Source organism: Chinchilla lanigera, unplaced genomic scaffold, assembly GCF_000276665.1.
Source record: "Chinchilla lanigera isolate Chin_1 unplaced genomic scaffold, ChiLan1.0 scaffold00059, whole genome shotgun sequence".
Lineage (NCBI taxonomy): Eukaryota > Metazoa > Chordata > Mammalia > Rodentia > Chinchillidae > Chinchilla > Chinchilla lanigera.
Genome location: NW_004955460.1, coordinates 10,251,305 through 10,276,090, shown reverse-complemented (window position 1 = coordinate 10,276,090; position 24,786 = coordinate 10,251,305). Strand labels below are relative to the sequence as shown.

Below are 24,786 nucleotides of genomic sequence, written 5' to 3'. Positions count from 1 at the left end.
AGAGCTCTTCAGCTGGCTCGGCCGGGGAGCTGATTTATTGGCGGTTTATTTGGAGAAACGCTATCGCTCTCAGATTGGGGGTGGGGGGAAGGCGCTCGCGGTGGACTTTAACCTTGGGCTGAGACCGCAGTGCTTTGTTTTCTGAGCCGCTTCCTGGGCTGGGGCCTCGCTGGGGCGGCTCGCCGGAATGTGGCTGGGCAGCCTCTGAGCTCCCGAAGCGTCGCTGGGGCCAGCGTGCAAATTCCTGCGCGCCCGGCCGCCGGATGCCCTCCGCGCCTCCAACTGTGCTTTTAGAAATTTGAGGAGGGAGCTGGATGGAGTTCCTTCGGTGAGAGCTGACTCGGAGCCTGCTTTTCAAAAGGCCCTGCACCCGGCCTCCTCTGTCATCCACCGTTCGGGGTTGTGTCACTGGCACCGTGTGAGGTTTTGGGAGGCAACTAAGAAGGGGTGAATGTCACCCCTCCTCCGCAACTGTCTCCAAACAGTATCCCAAGGCCCCTTTTGTCGTGGTTGGTCCCCATTGAGCGTTCCACTTGCTCGGCTGATGTAAGGACCAGCAGAGAGATTTGCGCGCCCCTCTGGCAAAAAGGACAGACAATGCCCATAACATTAGTCGTTATTACTGAAAAGCCTCCCAACAACCTCCTTCCGATCGTTAGGGTAGAAAGACCACGGCCCCAACCTGCCCACGACTGATTCTCGTTTTCCCAGTGGTTCGCTTATCTGCGCCAAGGGGATGGGACTACAAAGGTCAAAAAAAAAAAAAAAAAAAAAAAGGACAAACAAGGGTCCCCAAGCCAAGATCCCGTGGCAAGCGCGAGCCCAGAGGGCTCCAAGGGCTCGGGACTAACGTTGGGTCCATGAAGGTGACCCGCTGAGGAGCCCGCGGAGAAGCCACTGTTCCCAACCTTCAATCGCCCCTCGGTGGTGCCATAGCCGCTGCACACCCATCCAAGCCTCAGCAGGCCTTCCTGGGAGGAAGTCACCAGCCCACGCGTACCCCTACCCAAGGCGGTGATCGGTGAGCCCGCGGCCGCCTCTGGGTCTGGCACTCGTGGGGAAGGCTGGTGATGGTACCGACTGGGCAAGGCGATTCCCTCTCTTTGGTGCACAGGGACTTCCTGGCTTGATTCCCTGCACAGTGACCGGGAGAGCAGGGTGCCCCGGTGGGCTGGGGATGCAAGGCCAGGCTGGAACACTCGCCAGTGAGCAGCTGAAGGAGGGCTGGCACGGAGATTTATGGCCGCGTCGGTCCCCTGCGCACTGAGCACCTCTCTCGTCCTCTCCGAGCCAAACAGTGGAGTGGAAGACCCAACCCGGGCCGGAGGAAGAGGCCAGGGTCGGAGGCGGGGCGAGAGGACTCGGGATCCTCCGTGGCCCGGCCTGGCGCTACGGCCCGGGCTCTGCTCGCTGTGCACCAGAGCCCTGGTGGCTGCGGAGAGCTGGCGCCGCGCCGCGTCCCCAACCTTCCTGGCGAGTCTGCGTGGCTCTCTGCTGGGCTGGCAGAACTACAGCCTGGCTGGTCCAGTTGCAGTGAGGGTAGCTGCCCTGGGTGCGGCCTCTCCGGGTTTTAGCGGCGCCCGGCCGGGAGCTCCCAGGTTGCCCGACCTAGGACCAGCGGAAACTCGAGCCTAGAAGAACTGGCCAAGGCCTCCGGAGCTGGTCATGCTTGCTTGGCATCCCCCTTACTACCGTAGTTGCTGGTGTAGTTTGGGGGTTCCCGTCCTTCCCGAGCCCTGGGGAAAGGCGGTTCCAGGCAACCGATGAGGGGACTTGGAGGTCCGAGCCGTGGAAAGAATTGTGCTGTTCCCCGCTTCCCCGGGTGAGGAAACGGGGAGGATGTACCACGCGGCCAGCAACACCAGGGTTCTGGAAGAACCGGGTTCAACCTTGCATTGGGCAGAACTGAGACAAGCTCGGGGTCCGGGAATCGGACCTGCCCACACTCACCGCGTGCAGTGCCGACAAAGGCCCGGCAGGGGACACAGTGACAAAGGCGCGGCAGGGGACACAGCGGGCTCAAGGTTGGCCTGTCCTTTGGCTTTATAATAAAGGGGGAGAATTTTGGCCGCCAGATTGCATCTTGAGAGCGGACGCCTGGGCACGCACACAAAGACCCCAGCTAAAGCTAATCGGGCTGGCCGCGGATAGGCGCGCCGGGCCGGGCAGGCCGGCCGGGGTGGGTTCTCCGGGAATTGCAGCTTGAGACTGCGTGGAGGTCCCCACCCCCGGCTGATTTTCCGCCCAGTCAGTACAAAACACATCCACACACCCACTGGTCAACACGGTTTTGGACTGGCCCGGTAAACAAGCATGAGGGGGTGGAGGGTGTGGGGCGCGGAAGATGGCGGCTGGACCCGTGCGGTGGCCACCCATTCCGCGAAAGGCGCGCACTGTGGCCGGCTAGGGCGCAGACCGTGTTCTCCTGGACCCTGAGGCCTGGCTAGGGGTGTCCCAGAAGCTCCCCTATGATGGCAGGGGTTTTCCAAGGAACTGTAGCTGCAGTCTCTACACCTCTTGGGATCCGTTCCACGCCCCAAGATGGCTCCCGGAATGTTTACGCGGCCACTGCGGGGCAGCGGGGTGTGCGGCCTGGGAGGGGCAAAGACCAGCGCACATAGAACGCAGCTCCGCGGAGGGGCTCTCCTGCGCCCCACGCACGCCGCAGCCCCGGAAGGAGCAGGGCGAGCACGCTCTGTCCCCTGTGCCTGGTCCCGCGGCAGGGGCCCTGGAGTCGCCCCGTCTCCAGGCTCTACGCCTGGTGGTAGCTGGGGGGCCGCGTGGCAGATCGCGGGTGCGGGCGCGAGGGGGCTGGGGCGCACACATTCCGGCGGGGAGGGGGCCTCATCCTCCCCAACCGCGGCCCTAATGAAATGCCGGCTTGGTTTGCCACGCGACGAGGCGCACACTTGAAAAATGCAAACGCCATTGGCAAATCCAGGGCAAACAGGCAGAATTTTTATTAGCAACTAAATGATTTATGGCACACATACCCCGCCGTCACAATTATGGTGTCTTGGAGCATCCAGGGGTGAAAACATTAAACATTTATAAAAATAGGCCTTTGTTTTTTTCCACCCCGCAAGCCTTTTGTATTATATCCCCACCCGACTCTCTCACTCACAATACATATTTTTTCTTAAGCTATATTAAAAAAAATTCCAGATCCCAGGCGGGATAAGGGAGTGAGAATGAGAGATCAAGGTCTGAGTTGAGTACTGGAGGGCGATGGGGGTGGAGGAAGCGTTAGCGACTCGGGCGCGGAAGGGTTTCCTGGGAATCCACAAAGGCCTCTGGATAAGATTGTAGGGCGCATGGCGCCCCAACCCCTTAGCCGGAGTCGGCTTTAGCAGCCCCGCGCAGCCCCACACTGCACTTTACTTCTGCAGCCTTCCCCTCCCTTAAGGCACACAGACACAATACCTCCTTTCTCTAACCCCCCTCTCCTCTCCGTCTTTGCTCCTGGTCGTCCCGGGGACTGCACCGGGTGCCTCCCGCCGCCCGGGCCGCCACTGAGACGTGCGAGCCGAGCTCCGGGCGCAGTCACCGCTCTCGTTCCCCTCGGCTCCGGCTATTTTCGTTCCTTTCTCCTTCTCCCTCCTCTCTCCTCCCCCCGCGGAGCTCCAGCTTCCCAAGGAGGGCAGCCTAGAAACCAACGCAGGAGGCTCCAGGAAGGGCAACTTGAAACTGCCCTCAAGAGGCCGAACTTTTTTCCTCAAATTTATCCTGGAATTAAATTAGACACCCCCAGTTCGCTTTCGAACCCTCCCCCCTCTTTTTTTTCTAAAAGTGGAGAAAAGAAAATAGAACGAATGGGGCGCTAACTAGCTCATTTTTTCTCCCTCTAGAAAAGTTGCCTTAAAGATGGGTTTTAAAAAAATAGAAATGCGAAAACGCTGATTCCGCAGCACAGGGCGAAAGTGCAGGCTTCTCTTAATTAAAAACCTGTCACCACAGTTGCTCTCAGAGGCAGGATCGGCAAGGATTTCTGCCCCTCCAAAGCTTTCCTTTGAGGGTAGGTAATGCCCAGCTGGGCTTGGGAGCCTGTGGGGTTGCGGGGAGGCGGGTGCGGGGTTCCTACGACTCTCTCTCCAGCGGAGTTCGCGTTTCCAGCGCCCCTAGACAGGTAGGTCTGCCGCGGGCAGCTCCCGGCGACTCAACCCAGAACGGATTTTGCTGAAAGCGCAAAATAAAAGTACAAAGTCTGGGGATTGTGGCTCCCCCCGCCCCCCGGCCGCCATGGCCAGCCAAGCACTTTTGGGTTTGGCTGCTGCTTCCTCTGAGCTCAACAATTTTTTTTCCCCGTCTCGCCCTCCCTGGAGGGGGCGCGGTGGATAGAAGGCGAGAGAGGTCCCCAGCCACGAGGTTTTTAATATTACACTTTAATAGGTTTCAGAAGGCCCCGTGGAGAAATGCTAATAGGCTGAAATGTCAGAATCGAGAGGGATTCAGCTCGCGCTCAGCCGATCTAATCCTTTTTTCTGCTCTGATTTTTTTGGGGGGAGGGGGAAGGAGAGGGGGCGCCCACGCCAAGAGGGCTTTGGGGAGGGGCGCACTGTGCGAAGCGCCGCACCCCCGGCCGGGGCGGAGGTGGGGGCGCCCTGGGCCCGCGTTTCTATAGGAACCCCTTTTAGAAGATTAGACTCACCCGCTGCCCGCCGCCAAGGCCTCTCCAAAATATTAATCAGTAACCATCTGACGCCGCGTTTCAGGGAGGGACTCGAGGCCGGGGAAAGGAAAACGGCCTTCTCGCCTGCCCCATCCCACCCGAAGACGCTGCTGGGGGAGAGGGAATGAATCGCCGCTTTGTTTTAAAAGGAAGAAAAAATGAAAAAGAAAAAAGCAGCCCTTGTCTGTTTTGGCGTCTCCCCCGCGCGCTCTGGAGGCGCACCCCAGGGGAGGTGGCGGGCAGGGGCGCGGGTGCAGGGTGCAGCCCGTCAGGCCCCAGGCCCTTCCCGGCTCGCTCGGCTTGTCACCTCCTCCAGCGAGCAGGAAGCTGACAGGCGGCCCATTAAACCGCGCCTTGCAAAGCCCTGGATTGCGGCGACAACCATCTTCCTCTATTTTGATCACTCAGCCCAGACGCTGGAGGAGGAGGGGGGAGGAAAAGGGAGGAGAAGGAGGAAGGGGGGCCTCCCGAGCTGGTGGAGGGGGAGGGCTGCCTAGAAACGGTCCGGAAAAATTCTCACCACCAGTTTTGATCATTCAGCCCCGCCGAGGGGAGCCTGGAAACTGCTGGAGCCCCGAGGTCCGTAATTGGTTTTATAGGAATGGCTGAGGGCCAAGGTGTTTACATGCGCGTGATGGGCGGCGCGCGCGGCCAATGCGCAGCGGCCGAGGGCCGGCCCTGGGGGGGCGGGCGCCCGGGAACAATGCGTGTTTCTTAGCTTGTGAGTGCTCCCCTCCCCCAGCCCCCTTCTTGCCCCCCTCCGCTGGCTTTTTTTTTTTTTTTTTTTTTTTAGATCCAGCGAGAGGAACTTGAAAGGGGGGTTGTGTAATGTACCTTTTCCAATCCCGGGCTGTATATGGAGATTTGGGATTCTTTAAACCGGCGCTACCTGGATTTTATTAAAAAGCGGGGAGCTCGGCGGGAGGAAAGCTGGCTTTTCCGGGGGCTGCGGGAGCCGGGCTGCGGGAGGGCGGAGGAGTTGGCGCGCCGAGCGCTCGGCCCAGGGAGCGGTTTTCTACCAAAAAAAGGAAAGGCGGGCAAAAAGTGTGAAGCGGCTGCGGGTGGCGGAGGGGAGCGGCGGCCGCGGGATGGCGGGCAGCACGGGCGCCTAGCCGCGCCGGGAGCCGGGGCCGCCGCCGGAGTCGCTGTCGCCGGAGCCCGGAGCCGAGAGCCCTGCCGCGCCAGGTACGCCGCCGGTCCGCCTGTCGGCCCTGCTGGGCGCGAGGGTCTCCAAACTTCTGCAGCTCGCCCCCCACCACCCCACCTCGCCTGCCCTTTAGGGTGCGCAGGCGGTCCCTGAAGCAGCCCGGCTATTTAGAATCCACTCGGGGGCCAGGGACCATGGGGTGAGGGCGCCCCGCCAGAGGTAGGGGCGCGCCACTGTTCCCCGGGCGCCCACCCGGATCCCCAGCCCTCTCCAGGCTTCTCTGCCCGGCGCTGCCGAGGGAGGTCGATTCCGTGCTAGGTTCCCGGAAGGCGGCGAGAGAGCCGGGGACGCCGAGACGTTTTCGATTATAGGCTGTTTTTAATTAAAAGCCAGAATTCAGCCATTTTAACTGCATTTAAGAGGGGGTGAAAAGTAAGGAGAACGCAGTGGAGCCCGCAGATGGCCACGCCAGCTTCTTTGCCATTGCCAGGGGGTTGCGATGGACTTCACCCCGATTTCCCTAAACTGGGGTGCCTGGGTATGCTCCGAGTCGCTGGCTTTTAAAAAGAAAGCTGCCCGCAACATCATTTAAAGAAATCACGGGAAACTCATCGCCTCTTTGAGACATATATCCTCGGATGTGGCGACCTTAGATTTTTCCAAAGTGAACGCGGATCTGGTAACCAGAGCCTGATGCGAGGGAGGGAGGGAGGGAGACCGGGTGTTTGAAACCCAAAACACGGTGAAATAGGCGCCTTTAGCAAAGTTAACGAGGAGGCTGGAGGAGGCGGCCGCGGGGGCGGGGGTCTGCGGCTGAAGGGGTCTCCAGCTGGGGGGACTGTGTGCGGAGTCGGGGAGAGCACCCGAGAGCCGTGGTTTTGGCGTGATCGGGGACTCCAGGAGCTCCCTGACCTCCGGGAATCAATCTGAGCTGCCGCGGGCGGGCCGACGGAAAGCGAGGGAAGGGTGGGCTCCACGACCCGCTCTTTTCCCCGCGGGAATCGGCGAAAGACCAGTCTTTTAAGTAAGCACCTTGAAACTGGAACTACAGAGTGATTTACCCATTCACTGGGGAGGCGCCCTCTGGGTCCTGCCCGCGCTTCGAGGTTCTCTTTGTAGGTTATTTTTGGTGGGTGGGGGAATAGGATAAGACTTGATCCTTGATTCCCTTCCTTCCCCTCTGACGCCCCCCCAAATCTCCTGCGCCAGGCCGCTGGTCCTCCGGCCGCAAGATTCCCAAGCCTGGGCGTTGGAAAATGAAACCAAAGCCATTTTTGAAGGATTCTTTCCAGTCCGCAGGGGAGAATGCCACGTCTGGGGTCCCTGGACTCAGACTGCGACTCCCGGTTGCCGGACAAGGGTGGCCGGAGGGGGCTGTGAGTCTCTAAAAATAATAAACCGGCTTTGTACCCTCCCCCCTCCCAAAACAACACCAAAAAACCCCAAACCAAACACTCCTTCGGTGGTTCCCAGCGCCAGCTCTGCCAAAATCAAACTCTGAAAAGGGAGGCAGAGGCCCCCCAAAAAGGTTAAATATTAAACTTTCCGGATAAGATAGTGACAGTGTTTAGGAAGATATTGCGAGTCGTTCATGGAAAGGCTTCATAGCATGTGACGGCCGGGAATAAAACACTCTTCGAGGTTTGTATTTACACTGTCCGGGCGCGGTCAGCTCCCGTGGCCCTTTCCCAGTTTCACCAAGGCAGAGTCGGGGTTGGGGCGCAGCGCGCGCGAGTCGCTGTTCAAGCCGACTCCCGGGAGACTGAAGCCACCAGAAGGAAAGAGCGTGGATTTTAACTTTTCGCGGAAAGAGGGTTACTCCCTGTTTCACTCCTGGTCACAAGATCTACAGCTACCGACCCGAGGGCGAGGCTACTTTCTGAAACTTGTTTTCTTTTTTTCTTCTTCCCCCCCCCCCTTTTTTTTTTCCCCCTTCTGCCGTGGCCCTTCTCTCTCCCCGCCAAGACGTTGTGTGCGCCACCTCCCGAAGCTCCGCCTGGTCGCCCGGAGGGGTTCCACCGCCCGCTGGCCGTGCCCCCCGGGCCTCGGGCGGCCCGCCACCGAGTGCAAGCCGCGGCCATGCATGCCACGGAGCCCCCGCCACCCGAGGACTCTGGGACTACGTCGAGGCTGAACTTTTAGGTCCCACGGAGTGAGGCCCGCGGGCCGGGTGGGGGGCTGGCCGTGGCACTCCCTCGGAGGATGGATGGCCGAGACTTCGGGCCCCAGCGGTCCGTGCATGGCCCCCCGCCGCCGCTGCTGTCCGGCTTGGCCATGGACAGCCACCGCGTGGACGCGGCCACTGCCGGACGCTTGCCCGCCTCCGGCTTGCCCGGCCCGCTGCCGCCCGGAAAATACATGGCCGGCCTCAACCTCCACCCGCACCCGGGTAAGTGCCCCGCGTCCGCCTCTCCTGCCTTCCGGGGATCTTGGGGAGGGAGGTCCGGGAAGAAGGCTGGGATCCTCTCTCCCCGGTGGGTCCATCGTGTGCCGTGAGACTCGGCTTCCAGGGCGGCTTAATCCTGAGTCCTGGACAGAGGCCAGTCCCGAGGTTCCAACGGAGAGGCTTTAGGCTGCGGTTCCCTATGCGTGGAGACCTAAGGCCTAACCGTGTGCCGAAATCGAGTCACCAAGGGCCAATTCCAATCCCCGGATAAGTCTGGGCTGGAGTTTGCAAATTTCTGGGCGAGAAAAGAACAAATAAGACAGTCCCTGTGTCCTGGAGCTCGGATCATTTTGTTGTCAAATTCTCTGCCCGGTGCCCGTGGGCTTTGGGTTCTGTTCCCAGTTATACCACCCTCGCCCACCCGGACCTGAATGGTTTCCGGAACTCGGGAAGACAGCCGGGAAAACGGTGGCGATCCCAGCTCTGGCACCCTGGCCTTTGGCCGGCCCTCAGGAACCCCTTTATCCCCCAGTGGGAGTGTGGCGGGGACCCTCCACCCCCGTTTTCTGTCTGGAGCAAGGGCACGCCGTGTGGATGCTGAAACTGAGCCACTGGCACCGCAGTCCTGGGGAAAGAGGCCACCCAGAGAGCGGATAAGCTGGGCTGGCGGCAGAGGGGACACCAGGGGTGTGTGTGTGTGGGGGCGACACCCAATGCGGGGCTGAGGAACTGCGTCCGAGGAGGCCTGGCGGCCTCCGCCATTTCCCGCGATGGCTGCCCGGGCTTGGCGGGAGCGCACGGGAGGGCACCGCGGCCGGCGGGAGTGGGGACGCGGGACCGGCTGCCCTTCCCGTGGCCCCCCCGGGGACACATCTTACTGGCAGCCCTTGGGTTCTGCCATCCTTGTTAGGGGAGAAAAATCCTTTTCTTTCAAACTGAAGTTTAGGAGTTTGGCGATTTCTCCGGGTGCCCTCCAACGCTACCCCCGTCCTTGGGGTCTTGGAGGAAAAACACCCTCGGGGCCTGGAGTTGCCGCCTCCCTCGGTTGCCGCCTCCCTGCCCGCCTGGTCGACCCGGCTGCGCTCGGCGATTTTGTCTCTGTCTTTGATTTTTCTCCAGGAACTTTTCAGGAACCGGAGTCGCGGGGGCTCAGCGGGACAAAGGGCCTTTGTGAGGCGCCGGGCGGGGGAGGGGCGCACAGAGTTCACTGCGGGGGTGGGGGGGTCCCTTGGGAACTGGGGGTCACGTTCCGACGAGGGCCAGGGTTTTCTCCCCATGACCGCGCCGGACTCCCTACCCCCCGAACTTGGAACCAAGGCTGGTGAGGGCTCTGCGCTGGTGCGCGCCCCCGGAGGCCACAGGGTTCCTTCGTGCGTTTGCCGGAGTCCTTTGCGCTCTTTGGGCCACTCTCTCCGGCCTGGGGCGGTGGCAGGGGCCCTGCAGTCCTGCAGTGGAACCCAGTGTGGTTCTGGCTGGCTAGGCCTTAGCTTGCCGTGCATTCCCGAACCTGGTGGAGCCAAAGTGTCCCCAGGAGTGCAGTGTCAAGAGCCACTGCGCCGGGGAGCGCCCCTGCGGGTGCCTGCCGTGGCACCCCCCTCCCCCGCAAAGAAACCTGGCCGCACCAGATAGCTCCTGTTACTGGCAGACAGAGAGGTAGAGACTTGGACCTTGAGAGGCCAGTTGGGGGCAGCCAGAGCCCTGGGTCGGGGCCTCCCCAGCTCTCAGCTGCCCGATTTTTCCGCGCTCAGTGGCAGAGGTTGGGGAGGAAATGGCGGGAAGGCCACCCCTGGGCCCTGAGCCTTGCTGGGCCTGGGGGAAGGAGAGTAGGCTGCCACCCTGCTTCTCGGTGCCCCGCATGCTCACCTCGGCTGAGGGAGGGAGATCAGCGCAGGACCCCTGCCCTGTGCCACAGCCAGCTGCTAATCCCATTAGGTAAGAGTGGGGAGCTGCACCCCCAAGCCCCTTTACTGCTTGGGGTGGTAGATGAGACACTCCTCAGTCCAGAACTTCCCACACCCTGTTTCCTTTGTGGGGTACAGGTTGTAAATTTTCTCTTCCTCACACCCCATTCCTCTCTGGTTGTCAGCTTCTTAGCTCTTGCCAGCGTTATCAGCTACATCTTACTTGTTTATTTCTTGTACAAAAAGCTGGGAGAAGCTGAGCGATTCACCGGGGTTACAGAGCCAGGCAGTGAGGGGTGAGAAGGTGTTTCTTCTGGGCTGGATCCCCACAGAGGTCTGCAGCTGGGTGGCCGTGTGTCCCGCAGGCTGGGCGCAGAAGGGCTGCTCTAGGGGAAGCTCAGGGTGGCAGGAACGCTGGATGGGTTCGGGGGGAAATCTGTTGTGAATGGGGGTGCCCTGGAGGAGATGCTCAGAGCTGTGGATCTGGCTAAGGGTTTGATCACTTCGTAGAGGTGGTGAAATCGGGAATGAATGGGTTTGATTCAAAGTCGGGGTGGTTTTTCCCTTCCAGTAACCTTGAGTATTGATGTAATCCGAGCAGTAAGCGTTCTCAGCCTGGTCAGTTCCCAGGGACAGTAAGTGACAAGCACCTGGCAGGTTGGGTTCTCAGCTCTGGGGTTGGAAGCCTCACATTCAGTCCTCCTGCATTGCACTCTCAGCTATTAGCAAGAGTTTGTGCTTGGATATTTATTCTCCCTGCCCCCACACCCCGGCGAGGGTCAGGATGGGGGGGGCTGCCCTTTGACCCGGCTAGTGGACAATAGGGTGTCACGGGTCTTCTGCAGGACCCGTGGCTCCATCTCTGGAATCCAGCCTGTCAGCCTACTGGGATTGATTTAGAAAGATTAATCAGCATTGGCTGATGAGGCGATGGGATTGTGAAGATAAGGGAGGTTTGCCAGGCTCTTCCTTTTCTGCTTAGAGGCAGCAGGGCGGGCTGGGGAAGGTTCTGGAATCTGGAAAGCCTTCCACGGCCCCTGGCTCTCACCGCCTTCTGGTGCTTTAGGTCCCAGACCCAGCGATTTTCTTTCCTCACTTTTACATTTACTTAGCAAATAATTTCTGAGCGCTTCCTGCGTGCCAGGCAGGACCAGGGACCCAGGGCTGCGGCAGTAACCCAGACAGAAGTCTTTCCCCCTCTCGGAGCCCACGTTCTAGCCAGCGGAGCTGAGCAATGAATATGCAGATGTGAGAAGGAAGTTCTTCTGAATAGGGACACAGGTCTTGCAGACAAGAAAATGCCTCAGGTCTGGCCTGGCCCGAGGGCGAGGGCGGGGTCAGAGGGCCTGACCTCCTGGCTGCCTGGAGCGATCCTTTTTGTGTGTGAAGAGTGGAAAGTGCAGTGAGGGTGACGAGGCTGGAGCCTAGAGCAGGCTGCGGGGACGGGGGTGGGGAGTAGGGTGGTTAGGTTTGGGGCAGGCGGATTCCACCTGGCCCAGAGGGCCTGTAATAAGGTTTTGGAATTTTACACTGAAGAATGAAAAAGGAGGGGCGTTTTACAGAACCGGCCTGGGCTCGGAAATTGTCAATGGTATGCAAGACAAATGAAGGGTGAGAGTTACTCCAGATGAGGAAAGACTAAAAAAATTTAACAGGTCAAAGCAGTGGACTGGCCCTGATGAGATCTTGGATCCGGGAAGAAAGTGCTGTGAAGGAGATCCTGGGGGCAATTGACGAAATTGGACTATGGACTGTAGATTAGCGGATGGCATTGAATCAATATTATGTTCCATGAAGTTGATAGCTGCCTCGGTTATGTAAGGGCGCTGTTGTTTTTAGGGACTCGGAATGCTGAGGCGTTTAGGGAAGGGACGCTGCACCCACTCCTGCCTCTTGGGAGTGGTTTGGGACCAGCAAGAGGAGTAGCTGTAATTTGCATATACGTACGGGAGACAGAGATAAAGTCAAAGAACGGCAAACTGCCGGCCGAGAAAGCTGTCCTCTGTCGTGGGACCTGAGGCAGATCCGACGGCAGTTTGCTGTACTATTTCAAACTTTTCCTCAAATTTGAAGTGATTCCAAAATAAGCATTTAAAGAAAAACTCAGCGGGATGCTGGCCGGAGACTGGTAGACAAGGAGGGAAGTGGGATGCCTCTGTGGTGTTGGGGAGAGGCTGTTTTGGGGTGAGGGTGACCAGAGAGGGTGAGTGGAGGTGGTAAGGGTTTGGGCCTTGGGGTGCCACTCGAGTGGAGTGGCGGGCAGCCCCAACTTCCAACAGAAAGGAAAGGAACAGCTGGGGGGAGGGAGGGGATGGGACATTCTGGTTTCAGATGTGGCCGTTTGGGGTGCTCTTTGTGGACTCTGCTGCGGTCTGACCTGATTTTACTCCCACCCTGTGACTTCCGCCCAGACTCCAGCCCAGCTTTGAAGGGGACCAGCTGGAGCTGCTTTCTGATGAGGTCTTGGACCTCCCCAGGGCTTCTTTGAGCCCTGGCCAGTGGTAAGTCAGGGCCAAGGTCCTTTAATTTTTTTCTGGGGATCGAACCCAGGACCTTCATACTGAACTGCGTTCCCAACCCTTTTTAATTTGAGATAAGATCTTGTTAAGTGGCTAAGTTGCCCAATCTGGGCTCCAATGTGTGATCCTCCTGCCTTAGCCCCCCACAGGGCTAGGATTGTAAACATGGATCACTGCCCCCAGATCTTCCATTTATTTTTCTTTTGGTACTGAGGATGGAACCTAGGGCTTTACCCATGCTAAGCAAGCATTCTCACTGAACTACATCTTCAGTCCCAGGGGCAGGGCCCCTACGACACTGGCCACCCCCAAAAGGCCTGCTATCTCATTGTGGAAAAAGTTGAGGCTGTCAAGTGCCAGCCACAAAACCTTCTCACTTGTCCTGGGCCACAAATGTACTGTATCTGTCACTGTCTCTTAAGAGACCTCGTGAGCTAATGCAAGAGATGGATGATCTGTGGCCCAGAAAAAAAGGTACCAAAAAGATAAAAAACACCCCAACCCAGCTCACACCCCTTACAGTTGTCCACATTTCTGAGCTGATAGTTTTAACCTGCAGCCCCCTAGATAAAACCATGCTCTGTCTAGGGCTGAGGTCCAGACCTTGCTTACCCACTTACTGGACATATGTTGACTTTCTAAACCTCAGTTTGCTCATCTCTAATGTGGGTCCATTCCTAGTACTGGATTTGTTTGGTTGTGAGGTTAGAGCCAGCAAGCTCAGGCTGGGTGCCTAACCAGGTGGGTCCCTCCGCAAAAGTTGGAGCAAAAGTGATCACTGTAATTACAGTGCTCATTAGTAGCTGACTCACAGACCCCTCAGGCTACTCCAGACCTCTCCAGGGCCTCTGGAATTTTCTACTCACTCCTCTGGGTGGAGCACGATCCTCAGCCTCCAGGATCCCAACCTGAGCCAGGCGTGGTGGTGCATACCTGTGGTCCCAGTGCTCTGGGGGCCTGAGGCAGGAGGATTGCAAGTTGGCGTCCAGTCAGGGCAATTTAGCAAGACCTTGACGCATTTTGTCTTTTCTGTGTAATAGCTAGGATGGAAATGCTTCACTTTTGGGTGTTTGATTCATGGAGCTTTTACAAAATGAACATACCAGCCCTGTAACTGCAGGAAGTTTAGTTAAGCCCAGCTCCTTTCTAGCCCTCTGAGGCTCCCTCCCCTCAGCTCCCTGGTCACTTCCTGTCCTCACCTCAAGATAATTTTTTTTTGCCCCTTTTTTTTTTTTTTTTTTTGAGATAGGGTTCAGGCTGATCTTGAACTCACTATGTAGTCCAGGCTGGCCTGGAACTTGAACAGTGCTGCTCCTGCCTCAGCCACCCAAGTGCTGGGATTCTGGGTGTGCGCCATCGCGGCTGGTTCACTGGACATTCTGCTTGTGAAATGCATTGGTTTGCTGGTGTGCAGCAGCCTGTGGTGTTTTTTTGGTCACTGTGTAATATTCCACTGTGTGTGCACAGAACACAGGGTACACTCCTCCTCTCCTGCTGATGGACTCGAGGTGGTTTATGGGTGTTTGTGGAGAGAGATGCCACAGTGAACATGCCTTGTGGGCACAGGTGAACACATTTCTTTGGGCCTATACCTAGGTAGGAGTGGGTTTGTGAGGAGAGAGGGGCGAAATGGAGGCAGCCCCAGCAGCTGTGGCTTCTCCAGCGGCTGTGTCCCATTACCACACAGCTGGCTCTGAGTTTGAAGGTCCGTGTTATTGTCAACAGCAGGTAGTGTCAGTTTTTTTTATGTCCCGTGCATGCCGGTGGGCATGCATTAATATCTCATGTATGCATTTAAAAACACTGTCTTGAGTTTTTAAATTTTACTGAGGAATATTTTACATGCAGTAAAATATTCACTGGGAGTGTACAGTTCAGGCCTTGAATTCACTTGTAGTCCAGGCTGGCCTCCAACTTGTGGCAACCTTCTTGCCTCAGCCTCCCAAGTGCTGCGTTTACAGGTGTGCCCCTGTACCCCACCAGGTGTGGGGGGCTACAAGACGGGTCTTTAGCTCAGGCTGGGTTTGAACTTGCCATGTAGCCCAAGCTAGCCTGAATTCACAATCCTCCTGCTTCTGCCTTCTGTTACTGGAAATACAAGCTTGTGCCGCAGTGCCAGACTCTTAATATTCATTTTAGAAATTAATTTTTTGAGACAGGGTCTTGCCATGTAGCTTAGGCTGGCCTTGAACTCGCTATGTAGCCCGGGCTGGCCTCAGACTTGCAGCAGTCCTCGTACCTCAGCCTCCCGAGTGCTGCGATTACAGGAGTGAGCCACCACACCTGTATATATGCACTGTAAAATAAAAGTCCGTCCGTCAGTCCGTCCCGCCCCCCCCCCACGTCCTGCCCCCCTTACCAGGAATCAAACTCAGGACCTTGTGCTTGCCAGGCAGGTGCTCTGCTGCTGAGCTAAATCCCCAGCCCCAAAATAAAAGTTCTGTATCATTTGAAAAGCCAAATTGTGTTGGACAGGTTACAAAGTAGCATCTTTCCCTATTCCTCATTTCTACTTTTTTTTGTTTGTTTGCTTGCCCCGCCCCCCAGGAATGGAACTCACGACCTCCTCGCTCCTGCCAGGCAGGCAGGCAGGCACTGTGCCACTGAGCAAAATCCCCAGCCCCTCATTTCTACGTTTAACTCTTGGGGCTTTTTGTCTGCATTTTCTTTTTCTTTTTGGTACTGGGAATTGAATTCAGGACCTTGCTCTTGCTAGGCAGATGCTTGTGCCACTGAGCTATATCCCCGGCCCTTGTCTGTATTTTCTAAGCGCTAACTTCTACTGCTAGTTATGTTCAGGTTTTAAGATTTTGTATTGAATTCGGTAAAAGGTGAGGATTTTGCATAGATTGCTTGACTCTGAATCCTGTTATTTATTAGAATCAGACAAGTTTCTTTGCTTCCCCGTACTTCAATTTTCTTTTATAAAATGGAGAATAATAGTGTGCTCTGTGAGATTGTTCTGAGGGTTAAACAGTGCAGGACAAGCATTGAGAATGGCATGGTTCTGCATGCCTATAATCCCGGCATTTGGGAGGTTGAGGCAGGAGGATCGCTGTGAGTTTGAGGCCCAGGCTGGGCTACATTGTGAGTTTAGGGCTAGCCCAGGCTACATAGCGAAACCCTATCTCAAAACAAAAAAACAAAAAACCATATCTGGCATATGACAAGCACTTAGTGTTGATTACTATGATTTTTGTTGCCCCCCCATTTATATGACCTCATCTTCCCAGTATATGTGAAATACAGTTTTGCATAAATCAGTTTGCTTTTTATTTATTTATTTATTTATTTATTGGTTTTCTTTTTTTTTTCCTCCGGTACCGGGAACCGAACTCACGATCTCGCGCTTGCCAGGCAGGTGCTGTGCTGCTGAGCTAAATCCCCAGCCCCCCCGGTTTGCTTTTTATTACGGTTTTGTAAATATTGTTCACATTTGAGCTGCCAAGTGTTGTAATACAATTACTTTTAAATAAAATTTTTCTGGAGTTATAATAGCCTCTTTTTTTTTGAGTTGGGATTTCTTAGACCCTCTGGCTTCCTGTCTGGTGATACATTTTACCTTTGCCTGTGTATTGGATACACTGTCTTCCTCCCTCCTTCTCTCCCTCCCTTTAAATGGTGATTGGAGTTGAACCCAGAGCCCTCATGCTGACTGCCCCTTTTGTTTTTTGAGACAGGGTGTCACTATGTAGTCCAGGCTGACCTTGAATGTACTATGTCACTCAGGCTGGCCTCAAAGTCACTGCGATCCTCCTGCCTCAGCCTCCTGAGTGCTGGGATCGCAGGTGTGCACCACCACACAGGGCTTTTTTGCTTTGTTTTGAGACACCTTGCTAAGTTACTGCCTTGTCCAGACTGGGTTTGAACCTGCAATCCTTCTGGCTCAGCCTCCCAAACTGCTGGGATGACAGGCCTGCACCACCATGCTAACTGTCCCTGTCTTTCCTTGGGGAGTCCCTTCCTGGAATTTTCCATCATCCCTCTCCTGTTCAGCTTGCCTGATGCTTGGGTCTGTTGTAGAGTCATCGTCCTTCCACCTCTCCCTGCCTCTGCTGTGTTGGACCTGCAGTATCCTGATTCCCACACCTTCCTGTTTCCTGTTGTACTTCTTTCTGTGGAGCACATTCTACAGTAGCTTTCTGCGAAAATGTACATGGAAAGAAATCTTTTGGGCCTTAGTATGCCTGAAAATTGCCCTTATTCTACCTTCACATTTGAGGGATATTTGAAAAATAACTGTCCCCACCCCCAATTTTGAAGGAACAGCCAACATTACCTTTTCTTTTTTTTTTTTCCGGTACCAGGATTCGAACTCACGACCTTGTGCTTGCCAGGCTAGGCGCTGTGCTGCTGAGCTAAATCCCCAGCCCCAACATTACCTTTTATATTCCCATGTTCCTTTTGGGGAATATAGTACCATTTTTATTCTTTCCTTTTTCTTTTGTCCCTGTGGTGCTGGAAATTGAACCCAGGGCCATTTTACCATTTTGATTCCTGTACTTTTATTTTTTTTTTTGGAGACAGGGTCTCAGGTAACTTAGGCTGGCCTTGAACTCACTGTGTGGCCCAGACAGGCCTAGAATTTATGATCCTCTGGCCTCAGCCTCTTAGTGGCTGGAGTGCCACCACAACTGGCCCATTTTAATTCTTGATCTTTGTATGTGAGTGATTTTTTTCTCTTTTCCAAATGCTCAACATTTTTTAGAATCACATACTAGCTAAGAGCACAGACTGAGTCACTCACCCATTTCATCCCCTCCTGGCTGTGGAGCTTGGACTTTTTACCTAAGGATGCCTCAGGTTTTTTTTTTTTTAAGTGGGTAGTAGGGGCTGAGGACCTAGCTCAGTGGTAGAGTGCTTGTGTAGCATGTGTCAGGACTCTGACTTTGACCCCCAGCACCACAAAAACAAAGAAAAAACCAGTAGGGCGTGGTGGTGCATGCCTGTAGTCCCAGCACCCTGGAGGCTGAGGCAGGAGGATCACTGGGAGTTCGAGACCAGCCTGGGCTACAAAATGAGCTCAAGGTCAGCCTGAACTGCAGAGCGAGATCCTGTCTCAAAAAGACCAAAAAAACAAAACAAACTGGGCCTGGTGTCTGCCCTTTATGTTTGTGTAAAAATGAAATGAGTTGCATCAGTGCATCCGTCCCTGGGACGTGGCCTGGCCGTGGAGCTCTTCGTACTGTTTTCCAGTGGATCACTGTTCTTTTTATTTATTTTATTGCGACAGGGTTTCACTATATAGTCCAGGCTGGTCTCACAGCCGTCTTCGTGTGCAGCCTCCCTAACGCTGGGATTACAGGCGTCCGTCACCATGCCCAGCTGAGTTACTATTTTTATTAGCATTTTATTATTTCCTTCCCACTCTTTTTGCTATTTTCTAATACTACAAGTTAGCCTGGATGGATCTCCTGGGCCAATCATCAGATTTTCCTACCCTTTCGTTTCTGTTTGTCATTTCGTTTCCTACCCTTTCTGTTCTGTTTTCTACATGTCCTTAACAGGATCTGCTAATATTTCAATATAATTTTTTAATGTGGTTAACATTTATAATCCTCACGAGCTCTTATAGTCTGGGTGTGTCTGTTTGGTGGTGCTGGGAATTGAACCAAGCACCTTGTGCGCATGAATCACACACTGTACCACAGAGCGGAGCGCCCAGCCCCTGCTTCTTGGTAAATAGCATCGTGTTGTTTCACGGGTACAATAATTTTCATTACTTAGACGATTTTTGTCTTGTGGTCCTGGGGATGGAACCCAAGACCTTCTGGAACTCAAGACCCTGAGCTATGTTACCAGCCCTTTTTATTTTGAGACGGGGTCTTGCTAAATTGCTCAGACCAGGTTCAAACTTAACGATCCTTCTACCTCAGTCTCCAAGGGCTGGGATTACAGGTGTGTCCTGCCACGCCTGGCCGCCACCAGTGATATTAACTGTATTCCCCCCCACCCAACACCGACTTTTCTCTCCTCTGGTCTTGTCTCCGTTTCCTCCACATCTATTTCTCGTTTGTCTGGGTTGGTTGGAGACTTCCCTGGCCCTGCCCAGGACCCTCGAGTCTCACTGTGTTTCCGAGAGCAGCCCCAGGAGCAGCAGTGGCTCAAATGCAGGGATGGGGCTTAGTGGCCACTGAAGACCTTCCTGAGTATGTCTCTGCAAAAAGAGATTTTCTTTTGCCCTTGTAAATCTCAGGAGCAAAAATCCTCCAGTGTCTGCATGGCTAGGTTTCATCCTTTTCCTGAGAACAAGTGGAGGACCTGGACTTAGAGGCCTGTCTTCCTTCTGGTCCTCACCCCAACCTTGAGAATTCATGCTGCAGTGGCCTTGCCTTTCCTTGTAAGCACAGGGCTCACTGGGGGGGGGGGTACTAGTGGGGCTCTAAATTCTTCTATGGGTGAAACCAGCAGTCTATGGCCTGCCATGGGGCACACTTGTAATCTCAGTTCCTTAGGAAGCTGAGGCAGGAGGATCTCTAGTTTGAGACCAGTCTGGGCAATTTAGTGAAACATTGTCTCAAAACAAAACAAAGCAAAACAGAAGAATTGCATCAGTCATGTTTCAACCCTTGCTATGCTCTTGCCCCAGCCTTGGAGGGACCAGGATCTGAGATGGTTTCTTAATTGTTCCCTTCGAGCTTAGGTTTCAGTTTTTCCCATGCGTTACCCTGCGACGCTGCACACCGCGTTCCTCGGCTTTCCGGCTCTGCCCTCCATTTCTCTCTGGTCCGGTTTCCCTCCTTTTTAAGCCACCTTACTTTCGTGTCCGAATGGTGCTGGCCTGGGGAGCGGATTTCTAGGTATGAGGCTGCACGTGTCTGGTGTCCCTGAGGCTGGCTCCTCCCCCGGCAGTCCCAGCTCAGGTGTCTCCTGGCTGCTGCAGGCGGTTGCTGCCAGACCCCCGTCCCTGCACCTTCTTCTTCGGCAGCGATTGCTGGGGGCAGTGGCGGGCAGCAACGGCGGGGCAGGGACTTTTTCAGCAATAGCTTCAGCCCCGCGCCCGGGCTGGGTGCACGAATTTGCATATCACTGGCTGGGCTGGGATTCCCTCTACTTAATCTGAGCACCTTTTGGGTGGGGCTGAGTCTGTCTGGGGCTTGGTTAGGTGATGGGAGGGGCTGGCTGGGTCGGCCTGGCCTGGGGTGGAGGGTGGAGAACCCCGACGGAGGCCAGGCTGCTGGGGGCGGGGCCTGAGCCGCAGGGTGCTGGGCGTGGGCGGAGGTGGTCGGCCCTGCTCTTAGGCCTCCTGCGGGTGGGAGGCTGATCGGCTGGCGTCTGGCTTCCTCCTGCTGGGTCCCCACAGCTGCCTCACAGCGGCACCCATGGGCGCTCTGGGATGTTCGCGGCAGCCACAGGTCCTCAGCCACCGAGGTAGGGTAAGCACCTCCCCAGCTCTCTACTGGAGAGGGACGAGTCCCCACGCGGAGGAGACAGGCGAGGCGCAGCGCATGCATGGGTGCGTTCCGCCTTCGTCTTCACTGGAAAGCGCGGCACAGAGAGGTCAGGTCACCAGCATGTAAGGCATCCGGGAGTGAGTCCTGTGCTTGCTGCCAGAGAGCGGGGCACAGGGGATAGTGGGCGGGGATAGTAGGAGGTGGGACGTTGATGGGAAATTTCCTGATACAGTAGGAATTTTTCATTTCTTTTTTCTTTCTTGCCTTATTTTTATTTATTTATTTATTTATTTTTTAGACGGCCACACTTTGTAGGCCAGGCCAGCCTTGAACTTGTGATGTAGCCCAGACTGTCCTGGAACTTGTGATCCTCCTGTCTCAGCCTCCCAGAGTACTGGGGTTGCTGGTGTGATGCACCACGCCCATAGAAGTCACCTTTAGAAACTCTCCTTCCGTGTCCCCAGGGCAGTGCATGTTCAGAGGGGAACCTGCCAGATCAGCATGACTGGGGGTTTTCCTTTGTTCATTTGTTTTTGTACACTAATTCTGTGGGCCATTGCCAGGTCACAGCTGCCCTAGATCCTGCTGGGCTCCTTTCACCTGTGTATTAGTATTTTCCATCTTGGCTTTTTTTTTCCTTCGGTACTGGGAATCGAACTCACGACCTTGCGCTTGCCAGGCAGGCGCTGTGCCACTGAGCTAAATCCCCAGCCCCCATCTTTGCTTTTTTCATTATTGTTTTTTAACACCCCCCTCCCCCCCCAGTCTTGAGGATTGAACCCAGGAGGGCCTTTGCACTGAGCTCATCTTAAGCCTTTAAAAATTTTTTTTTTCAGTTTTTGAGGCAGGGTCTTGCTAAATTGGCCAAGTTGGGCTCCAACTTGGCAGTCATCCTGCCTCAGCCTCCCAGAATACTAGGATTATAGATATGCACCCATCTTTTTATTTATTTATTTTTTAAATCTTTTTTGTAGCAGGGTCTCGCTATGCAATTCAGCCCGGCCTTGAGCTTACTTCGTAGCCCAGGCTGGTCTCAAAATCGCAAGGATCCTCCTGCCTTAGCCTCCCAAGTGCTGGGATTACAGGCGTGTGTCACCACGCCCTGCTGGCTTCTTTCTTAATATTTTAACCATTCTGGTAGATGTGTAGTAGTTTAAATTCACATATCCTCTCCAGTTTATGGAGCTGAATACCTTGTCCTAAGTCGACTAGCTGTTTGTGCTTCCTTATTTGTGATTGTCCTTTGCTCATTTTTTATGCAGAGTTGCTGTCTTTTTCTTACTGATTTCACAAGAGCTCTTTATATATCCTGGCTACCAGCCTTCATTGGCTGATACATATTACTGATGATCTTCCATGTGGTAGCTTGCTTTCTCTGTCACTGAATGGTGTTGTCAGAGATGTAAAAATTCCTAGTTTATTGTAGCTCAGCTCATCAGACTTTACTTTATGGTTAGTGCTTTTTCTCTTTAAGAAACCTCTGTTGCCCCAGGTTATGCAAGCCTTTTCCAGTGTGCTCTTCACTCCAGGTATCTCTGGTTTGCTTTACACATTTAGCTGTATGACCCACCTGGAATTTTTTTTTTGTTGTTTTACTTGTTTTTAAATTAGTTAATTTATTATTTTTGTGCTAAAAGGATTGAACCCCTGAGGTGTTCTACCACTGAGCCATATCTGTAGCCCACTCCCTCCGTCTTTCTCTCCCTCCCCTTCTTTCTTCTCTGCTTTCCTTTTATTTAGTGGTACTGGGGATCAAATCTAGAGAATGCAGAGCTACATCCCCAGCCCCCTCCCTCCTTTTCTTGAGATAGGGTCTCGCTATGCAGTTTATTTGTTTGTTTTTTTTTTTTTTTGGTTTTTCTCCGGTACCGGGAACCGAACTCACGGCCTTGTACTTGCCAGGCAGGTGCTTTTGCCGCTGAGCTAAGTCCCCAGCCCTTTCGCTATGCAGTTTAGGCTGACCTTGAACCCACCATAGAGCCCAGGCTGACCTTACACTCATTGTGATCCTCCTGCCTCAGCCTCCTGAGCGCTGGGATTACAGGCCTGTGCCACCACACCTGGTTCCTCTTAGTTGTATTTTGAGACAGGGTTTCCATACATTGCCCAGGCTGGGTTCTGATTTATATTCTTCCTGTCTGTGTTGAATAGCTGGACCACAGGTCTGTGCCACCACGCCCAGCTGTCATTTCTGTCTCTAATGGGGGCAAAGAAACAGTGCATGCTGGTGTAGAATTGATTTCTGTGTTTATCATGTGGTAGGTTGAGCTTGAGTTTATATCCTTCTGCCTCAGCCTCCCACACTGCTGAGATTCCAGGCCTTTGTCACCACACCTGGCTGATGTCACTGCATTTTAATACTTCCTTGTAATGCTAAGGACTTTGAGCTTTCTCTGAGTCTTGCAGTGTGTGGCTTCCCCTTTGAGTCTTGCTTGGGATTCTTGGGGAATGACAAGGACTCTGTGCCCTGGACAGTGGCCAGTTCTCTGGCTTAGACCTGACACAACTCGGGGAATCTGGGCTCCCAGAGAGCGTGCAGGTCACTCCGTCTCCGTGTCCTGCGCGGTTCTCAGCTGTGTCTTAGGAACCCTGAAACCGCAGATGGGGCTTGGTCTGGCAGAGCCCTTTCCCGGGTGACAGCCCCCTGTGGTCCTGCTGATGAACTGTCCGGTAGTCTTTGGTGGCATCTTCAGGGCTGTAGTTCCTCAGAGAGGCTGAAATATTTTAAAATCTGCAGGGCCAGGTAGTAGAGCTCTTGCTGAGAGTGTGTGCGACACCCTGGGTTCCAACCCCAGCACTGCAAGATGAAGCTAGTCAGGGCTGGGGATATAGCTCAGTGGCACAAGTGCCTGCCTAGCAAGCACAAGGTCTTGAGTTCAATTCCTGGTACCAAGGGGAAAAAAAAAGACGAAGCTAGTCTAGTGACAAGGGGCCTTTGGGATTGAAAATGAGCAGACTGCTTGCCGCTGCTGTGGGGGTGGGGTGGGGGGTGTAGGTTTTGTAGCCAGAGCCTCAGTTTCCCTGTTGGTGGAAGGACTTAAGAATCCTTGCAGAGTTGAGGTGTGTGGGCAGGGAGATGTGAAAGACTTTAGCCAGGGTCTCAGGACCTTGTGCACCCACGCCTTGAGTATTAATTGAGCATTTACTGTGTGCACCGAGCATTGGGGCAGTAAAACAAAGCCCAGGTTGTAATGCAAATTATGGCCCAATCTTGGTCACTTTTTGCTTTTGTAAATAAAGTTTTATTGGAACAAAGGAATGTCAGGTAGCTCCTTGTTCACGGCTACTTTCCCTGCAGCAGACTCTTCCAAGCAGTATAGGGTGTGCTGGGCCTGATGCTGTAGTTCTGTAATCTAGCCCTCTGGGAGGCCAAGGCAGGAGGATCACAAATTCGAGCCCAGCCTGGGCAACATATGACTTGGTGAGACCTTGCCTCAAAGGAGGTAGGGATATAGCTCAGTGCAAAGGCCCTGGGTTCAATCCCTGGTACTACAAACAAAACCAAGCTCAATTTATCAAATTTTTTTTCTTTTTTGAGACAAAGTCTTGCTGTATAGTTCAGATTGGCCTTGGATTTATATAGCCTAGGCTGGCCTCGAACTCTCAGGGATCCTCCTGCCTCAGCCTCCCAACTGCACCCAACTGCTGGGATTACAGGGATGTGCTGCATGGCCTTATCAATTGTTCATTTCTGGAATCTCCCATTGAATATTTTTGGCTGTGTTCAAACTGTGGGTAAGAGCCAACTGCTGTATATAGGCACCTTCTAGAAGAATCACAGGTAGGGGATTCCCCTGGTCTGCAGGGTAAGGTTATATCACCCTCTCTGTTAGGGACCTGCCATCCTGCAGGGCAGCACTGAGGGAGCTTCCTGCCTAGCCCCTGGCACACAGAGTCTTGCTGGCTGTTGAGGGATGAAGGAAGGAAGGCAGCGCCTCCTCTGGGTGCCAGGTCTACCCTCCGGTGAGCTCAGCGAACCTCCAAGTCTCTGCCTTTGTACACGGTGGATGGTGTGACTAACTCCTTCCTCCGATGGGATGGGCGTGAGCATCACAGGGGCCGCTGATGTATGTGCTTGGCATGCAGCCTGGCCTGGAGTAAAAGGGCTTGGGAAAGTTCCTTATTTTTACTGTCAGTGTTAAATACTTGTGCAAGGAGCGGAGATACCCAGGCAGATGCTCATTGTGCCTGGGAAGGGGGCGCTCCCTTGTCCCTCCACCTTGCAGAGACCTTGATTAGTTGTTGAGGGATTCATTACGTTGGTGGGGATTGAACCAAGGGCCTTTGCCCTGAGCTACATGCCCAGCCCTTCCTTTTAAGTTTCTTTTTTAACTTGAGACAGATCTCGCTAAGTCACTAAATTGTCCAGACTGGGCTTGACTATGTAAGCCTCCAGCCTTAGCCTCCCTGCTTGCTGGGATAATAGGGATGTAGCCCTATCCCTGGCCAGTTTGGTTATTTATTTGTTTATTGTTTTGTAGGGGATGGAACCCAGGGCCTCCCACTGGCTAGGCAAGTGCTCTACCACTGGGCCACATCTGCAGCCTCTAAAACCCTTGCTTAACTCTTGAATCCTGAGCTGTGTGGTTGTGCTTTCCTTGTGAGCTTCAGTTTCCCTTTGCCTGATGGAGTTGGCTTGTTGAGGGTCAGAGGTCATAAAGGCAGGGATGTGTGAATGTTTTAAAAATTTTTTCTTTTTGAGATAGGATCTCACTACATAGTTCAGGCTGGGCTTGAACTCACTTAGTAGTCCAGGGTTGCCTGGAATTT

General features: G+C 54.4%; 3 protein-coding genes and 1 long non-coding RNA gene across 9 annotated transcripts in view; 2 read left to right on the top strand and 2 right to left on the bottom strand.

Annotated features, from left to right (window-relative positions):
• Window positions 1-7: 7 nt before the first annotated feature.
• On the bottom strand, window positions 8-2,376 carry LOC102019576. The gene is made up of 4 exons (XM_013521115.1): window positions 2,277-2,376; window positions 1,693-1,736; window positions 852-1,508; window positions 8-578 (listed from the first exon to the last, which is right to left on the bottom strand). The coding sequence occupies exons 1-4, from the start codon at window positions 2,374-2,376 to the stop codon at window positions 438-440; spliced, it is 942 nt and encodes a 313-aa protein (XP_013376569.1). The 3' UTR covers window positions 8-437.
• Window positions 2,377-5,464: 3,088 nt separating this feature from the next.
• Window positions 5,465-24,786, top strand: part of Tnrc18 (trinucleotide repeat containing 18) — a gene marked incomplete in the record, with an annotated part of 86,791 nt that continues 67,469 nt past the window's right edge. For all 6 annotated transcript variants that reach the window (XM_013521124.1, XM_013521123.1, XM_013521120.1 and 3 more), the window contains 2 exon segments: window positions 5,465-5,854; window positions 7,782-8,205. In XM_013521124.1, coding sequence (XP_013376578.1) covers window positions 8,019-8,205 — 187 coding nt within the window.
• On the bottom strand, window positions 8,213-12,384 carry LOC102028504. Its single transcript, XM_005397836.1, has 2 exons — window positions 9,081-12,384; window positions 8,213-8,497 (listed from the first exon to the last, which is right to left on the bottom strand). Exons 1-2 carry the CDS (start codon window positions 9,699-9,701, stop codon window positions 8,414-8,416), a joined length of 705 nt encoding a protein of 234 aa, XP_005397893.1. The 5' UTR covers window positions 9,702-12,384; the 3' UTR covers window positions 8,213-8,413.
• LOC106149999 lies at window positions 12,430-16,117 on the top strand. The gene is made up of 2 exons (XR_001236509.1): window positions 12,430-12,604; window positions 15,980-16,117. It is a non-coding gene; the product is annotated as an uncharacterized LOC106149999 (long non-coding RNA).

What these genes read in the sequence shown, in the direction of transcription:
- LOC102028504 (XM_005397836.1), bottom strand. Translation starts at nt 9,701, where the DNA reads ATGCACGGCAAGCTAAGGCCTAGCCAGCCAGAACCACACTGGGTTCCA. An exon ending in GCAGAACCCAAGGGCTGCCA is followed by an intron (nt 8,498 to 9,080) that starts GTAAGATGTGTC and finishes TTTCTCGCCCAG; the next exon opens with AAATTTGCAAACTCCAGCCC.
- LOC102019576 (XM_013521115.1), bottom strand. Translation starts at nt 2,376, where the DNA reads ATGGGTGGCCACCGCACGGGTCCAGCCGCCATCTTCCGCGCCCCACAC. An exon ending in GTCCAAAACCGTGTTGACCA is followed by an intron (nt 1,737 to 2,276) that starts GTGGGTGTGTGG and finishes GCCTTTCCCCAG; the next exon opens with GGCTCGGGAAGGACGGGAAC. An exon ending in GTCACCTTCATGGACCCAAC is followed by an intron (nt 579 to 851) that starts GTTAGTCCCGAG and finishes CCTTTTTGCCAG; the next exon opens with AGGGGCGCGCAAATCTCTCT.